We start from the raw sequence: 6,256 nt of genomic DNA, 5'->3' as shown, positions 1-6,256 counted from the left end.
AATTCCTCCCTCGCTGAACAGAAACTTCCACCACAAACTTGGCGTTGTCTTTCACCGAATACCCTCAGTGGCAATCCCATTCAAATTATTTGTGAAACTTCAACTTACCCCCGCTGTTTGAAATTGCTTCCTTTTCGTTTGATTCAGAGGGTCAGAAACCACGGAGGGCTCGCTGATTCCACTCTGAAATCCAAACGAAAAGGAAGCCATTCGGTGAAATATTCGGTGAAAGTCTATCTTTTGTTTTGGGAAACTTTGGCTTGTGTACAAAAAAAAAAAAAAAAAAAAGGGGTTTTCTTTGGCATCCAGGTTGGATGTATAACAGATAAAAAGAGAATTGACATCATTTCATCCAATACTGGCGAGAACGGGGTGACGAATAGATTTTAAAATCATACAGATAAACAGTCATCGTAGCTGCTTATCAGGATTTTCGGCGGAAAGAAATCTATCACAGATAAACAGTCATTGTAGCTTAAATTAAGTTACAGCTGTTTGCAGGTTTTCCCGCAAAGTTTACCGAGAAACTAAACTGGGCCGTATAGTGACGATTATACGTAAAAGAAGTACTTCGGCTGCTTGTTATCTGTCTACCTTTGGAAATGGGTAACAAGAGCACAAAATCACACGTTCCTTCAGGCCCGGTAGTGGATGAGATGATGAAAAAATTCGGTCCGAAATCTTTGGAGAGTTTGGTTTATTGGACAACTAAACACGGATTTCCTGAAAATGGTTCTTTAAGTACAGGCAAACTTAGAATGCTAAAACAGGATTTAGAAGAAGAAGAAAAACTGCTGAGAGGGGGAATAACGATTAGCACCCAAGATCTAATTCAAATTGAAAAAAACAAAGAATGTTTTAATCAGTGGATGAGGGAAGCCACATGCAGGGAAAGAAAACAGATGAAAAAACTGGTATCGAAGGGAGAAACTGATAATACTGTTGAAACACAGAAAGTAGACAAAACAGAAATTGCCGCTGACACGTTTGCATTTTCTCCGTATCCGAGCGTAAAACAGGTGGATCCGCTGCTCGACCTCCCACTTCCTCCCTACCCTCCTCCACTCGTCGCTGCTACTCAACACAGCAGGACGCCGAAGGAACCCGTAACGCCTCCCCACGCCTCCACCCTCCACATCACCCTCCGCCCTTCACCCACAGCACCCTCGGCACCCCCACAGACACCTCCACCCACAGAACCCTCGGCACCCCCACAGACACCTCCACCCAAGAAGAAGACGGGACCAAAATCGAAGCCACCTCCCAAGACACCGCTTGTGACGAGATCACAGGCAAAGACAAGCTCAGCCTCCTCCTCCCAGCAGCATGCCACAACTCCGGAAGCGACAGATGACGATGGCACAGTAAACCAGCTCCCGATGATTCAGGTCCCGTTGGCCTCAGGAGAGGTTGGCGTCATCTACCGGCCCTGGACTGTTGAGTCCTATAATTTCTCTGTTAATTTAATAGATATTCAATCTATTCCATTTCACACTATTTACATGGCAAACATTCTATAATATATAATATAAGCAAGACAAAACATGTAAACCTTTGGTAAGAAATGTTTGTTATTTCATTATTATTTGCAAATAAACTGCAATTTGTCTTGGATATTTAATTTATTTTACACTGGTTTTGTGTCTCAAGGAGAAAAAAAACTAGAATGTAGTATTTTAGTTGTTTTCAATATTTTCATTTTTATTGTTACATTAAGATAAATTAAGTATTATTAAAAATAAAGTCAACAAGGTAGACGCCTGTGGCCTCTTGACCTCTCCTTAGGCATTTCTTAGTTTTTCATTATCTGAATTTTATGCATTCTTATGTGTGTACAAATAAATAAATAAAAAACGTATTTTGTAACAACGAAACTCCCCAGGTTTAGGCAAAAATAATTCTTACTGTATATATACATTTTTGTTTTGCATATTTGTGAAAAGCATAATAGATATATATTTCTACCCAATACTTTTTTAGAATCTTAAAATGAGTCCATACATTGAATCTGAGAAATGTATGAGTAAAAAAAAAAGCAGCCACTTGGACTGAGGTGTAGGTGCGTACCTGCGCAGGTGATTCAGCACAGTCATGTTTGCGTACATGTAGTAGAGGTAGTAGGAGTAGGGCGGGTTGTCCTCCTCTGTCCAGTTGACTGGCAGCGGACTGTCCAGGTTGAAGATATGTTGCTCTGGTTTCGACTCATCATCCACACTGTCAAAACCAACAACCTGTGTGAGGGAAAAACAAGAGGTCCATGAATCCATCTGAGGTGTGGCTACATATGAATATCATAAACGCCTGATTGCACAGAAAAGACTTTGTACATGCTGAAGGAAGAGGTGCAGCTCTGGATGGCTGCCGGGGTTCACTGTAACCTCAAACAGAGGCATGAAGATATTCTCCAGCATCTCTTGGAAGTTGCACAGCTGTTTCTTCGTATGGTAGACGTCACTTAGAGAGACAAATACAAATCAAGAAATCAGTTGCATTGTATGGTGGTATTGCTGAAATGTTACATTTCTTGTGTTCTTTTTACTCATGTAGATATACTGTATTTTAAAGATGCTTAGCAACTGATGTGGCTGTTTGTAAACCTCAATATGTGCTATCAGTAATGTTGGAGTAATCAGGTATTTTAGTTAAGTAAAAGTCTGTCACTGTCACAAAACGATACACAAGTATTAATGTGTATAAAATGTAATAGTTGCCTTTCAGATGGTTGTCTTGCAAAAGTTAGAGACTCTCTGATTCCTATCCATATATATATATATATATATATATATATATAAAATACATAGTTTACTATGACTTTCGACATGCTATACTATGAGTTTTTTATGACTTTTTTCAACATGCCATACTATGACTTTTTTCGACATACTATACTATGACTTTTTTATGACTTTTTTCAACATGGTATACTATGACTTTTTTCGACATGCTATACTATGACTTTTTTTGACATGCTATACTATGACTTTTTTATGACTTTTTCGACATGCTATACTATGACTTTTTTTGACATGCTATACTATGACTTTTTTATGACTTTTTTCAACATGCTATACTATTACTTTTTTATGACTTTTTTCAACATGCTATATTATGACTTTTTTTTACATACTATACCATGACTTTATATGACTTTTTTCAACATGCTATATTATGACTTTTTTTTACATACTATACCATGACTTTTTTCAACATGCTATACTATGACTTTTTTGACATGCTATACTATGACTTTTTAATGACTTTTTTCGACATGCTATACTATTACTTTTTTTGACATGCTATACTATGACTTTTTTAGGACTTTTTTCGACATGCTATACTATGACTTTTTATGACTTTTTTTGACATGCTATACTATGACTTTTTATGACTTTTTTTGACATGCTATACTATGATTTTTTATGACTTTTTTTGACAGCTATACTAGACTTTTTGAAATGCTATACTATGACTTTTTATGACTTTTTTGACATGCTATACTATGACTTTTTATGACTTTTTTTGACATGCTATACTATGACTTTTTATGTTTTTTGACATGCTATACTATGACTTTTTATGACTTTTTTTGACATGCTATACTATGATTTTTCATGCTTTTTTGACATGCTATACATGACTTTTTATGACTTTTTTCATGCATACGTGCGTTTTTATGACTTTTTTGACATACTACTATGACTTTTTATGACTTTTTCGACATACTCTACTTGACTTTTTATGACTTTTTTCGACATACTATGACTTTTATGACTTTTTTCGACATGCTATACTATGACTTTTTATGACTTTTTTCAAAATGCATACTATGACTTTTCATGACGTTTTTTGACATACTACTATGACTTTCTGACTTTTTTGACATACTATACTATGACTTTTATGATTTTTTCGACATGCTATACTATGACTTTTTATGACTTTTTGACCATGCTATACTATGATTTTTTCATGACTTTTTTTGACATGCTATACTATGACTTTTTTATGACTTTCAACATGTATAATGTGACTTTTTATGACTTTTTTTTTCGATCTTATACTATGACTTTTTAGATTTTTCGACATACTATACTATGACTTTTTTATGACTTTTTTCGACATGCTATTCTATGACTTTTTTATGACTTTTTTCGACATGCTATTCTATGACTTTTTTTGACATAGGGGAGAGCCGGGAGTTGAAACACTTTTTATAAAACGTAATTTACAAGCGGTCGAATCACACTGAAAGCTGATATTTGTAACCAGCAACCTACACGTGTCATCTGTCAAATACAGTTGCATGTTCAGCTTTGAACAAAACCGTTCAGGAGTTATTACAGCAAAAGTGGGACTGCGTAATGTTTCATCCGTCCCTCCTGGACGGGACGAATGAAACAGCATGCGGGGACGAATGAAACATGCAGTTTAGCCAATAATCTTCCAACACTTAATATTTTACTGTATATCATGGATGGTACTTCCAAAGGTGGTATTATAGTTAGATTGGTGCAGGACTATGCGCTTTGTGAATGTCTGTTAACAACTAATTCCCGTCATCCTGAAGCGCGTATGAAGCGGTTATTGAATATCATGACTGTGGATGATTGTGCTATTTTTTATAGCTAGAACAGTAGTTTTCTATTTATATCAAGTTTCTATTGTAGAAAATGTCATTTCACTAGGTTTTTACATGGGTTAGACTAATGGACATCCAAATACGCGCCCCAACCCGTCAGTCTCCATAGGATAAAAATGGGAAAACTCAACCCCCTACCTGGTGGGCTGAAATATATTTCATCTTTCTAAAACGCTATTCCATGTCTCACCACCAACAAATTGTACGAACACAGACATTTGTGCATTACTTAAAATGCATGGTTCCAGCCAGGTCGGGGACAGTTGAAACAGCGTTTCAACGTCCCGACATAGACATATGCCATTATAGCCTGTTTTGCTTTTATGTAAACAAGCAGAAATATGAAAGTCTGGGATTGTGGAGAACACTAAAATGGTTACTAAATAAGCATGTAGTCAAACCTTTAAATGAAAAACCCTGGTTAATAATCGAAAAAATGTGACCGCTAATGAAGTTTACTTTGACCTCAAAACGCGTTTATCGGCTGTAACTCCGTGATGAAAGGAAATAACAGGAAGATATGTGCTGATAGGTGGAGGTTAACATGCTCTATGTTCAGCCTAAGGAAGTTGTTATCATCATCGCACTCGGAGAAAACTGGAATGTTTCATCCGTCCCGCGTTCAATCGTCCGCGCTCTCCCTACTATACTATGACTTTTTTATGACTTTTTTCGACATGCTATACTATGAACTTTTTTATGACTTTTTTTGACATGCTATGCTATGACTTTTTCTACATGCTTATACATGACGTTTTTTGACATACTATACTATGACTTTTTTATGACTTTTTCGACATACTGTACTAGGACATTTGCAACAGCTATTACTCTGACCTTTTTCAACATGCTATAATATGATTTTTTTTATCACTTTTTTTGATATGCTAATATGACTTTTTTGACTGCTATACTATGACTTTTTATGACTTTCTTTTCGAACTGCTATACTATGACTTTTTAAGACTTTTTTGACATGCTATAATATGACTTTTTTATCACTTTTTTGATATGCTATACTATGACTTTTTCGACATGCTATACTATGACTTTTAGCTTTTTTAACATGCTATACTGTATCTTTTTATGGATTTTTTCAACATGCTATATTATGACTTTTTTTTACATACTATCCATGCTTTTATGACTTTTTTCAACATGCTATACTATGACTTTTTTATGACTTTTTTGACAGCTATACTATTACTTTTTGACATGCTATACTATGATTTTTTCGGACTTTTGAGACATAGCTATACTATGACTTTTTTCGAATGCATACTATGACTTTTTTGACATGCATACTATGACTTTTTATGATTTTTTGACATGCTTATACCTATGACTTTTTATGACTTTTTTGACATGCTATACATGACTTTTTATGATTTTTGACATGCTATACTATGACTTTTTTAGACTTTTTCAACATGCTATACTATTGAATTTTATGACTTTTTTTGACATGCTATACTATGACTTTTTTATGACTTTTTTCAACATGCTATACTGTGACGTTTTTATGACTTTTTTGACATACTACTATGACTTTTTATGACTTTTTTCGACATACTCTACTATGACTTTTTTATGACTTTTTTCGACATACTATGACTT

General features: G+C 35.1%; 1 protein-coding gene across 6 annotated transcripts in view; it reads right to left on the bottom strand.

The window, feature by feature from the left end:
* ampd2b (adenosine monophosphate deaminase 2b) overlaps positions 1 to 6,256 on the bottom strand; it is a 29,096-nt gene that overhangs the window by 4,374 nt on the left and 18,466 nt on the right. For all 6 annotated transcript variants that reach the window (XM_032521245.1, XM_032521246.1, XM_032521250.1 and 3 more), the window contains 2 exons: positions 2,328 to 2,454; positions 2,068 to 2,231 (listed from right to left, as the gene is read on the bottom strand). In XM_032521245.1, coding sequence (XP_032377136.1) covers positions 2,068 to 2,231; positions 2,328 to 2,454 — 291 coding nt within the window. The remainder of the gene's footprint in view (positions 1 to 2,067; positions 2,232 to 2,327; positions 2,455 to 6,256) is intronic.

This window comes from Etheostoma spectabile, chromosome 7 (genome assembly GCF_008692095.1).
Source record: "Etheostoma spectabile isolate EspeVRDwgs_2016 chromosome 7, UIUC_Espe_1.0, whole genome shotgun sequence".
Classification (NCBI taxonomy): Eukaryota; Metazoa; Chordata; class Actinopteri; order Perciformes; family Percidae; genus Etheostoma; species Etheostoma spectabile.
Note: the sequence above shows the minus strand (reverse complement) of the source record. Positions and strands in the feature narration are given on the sequence as shown.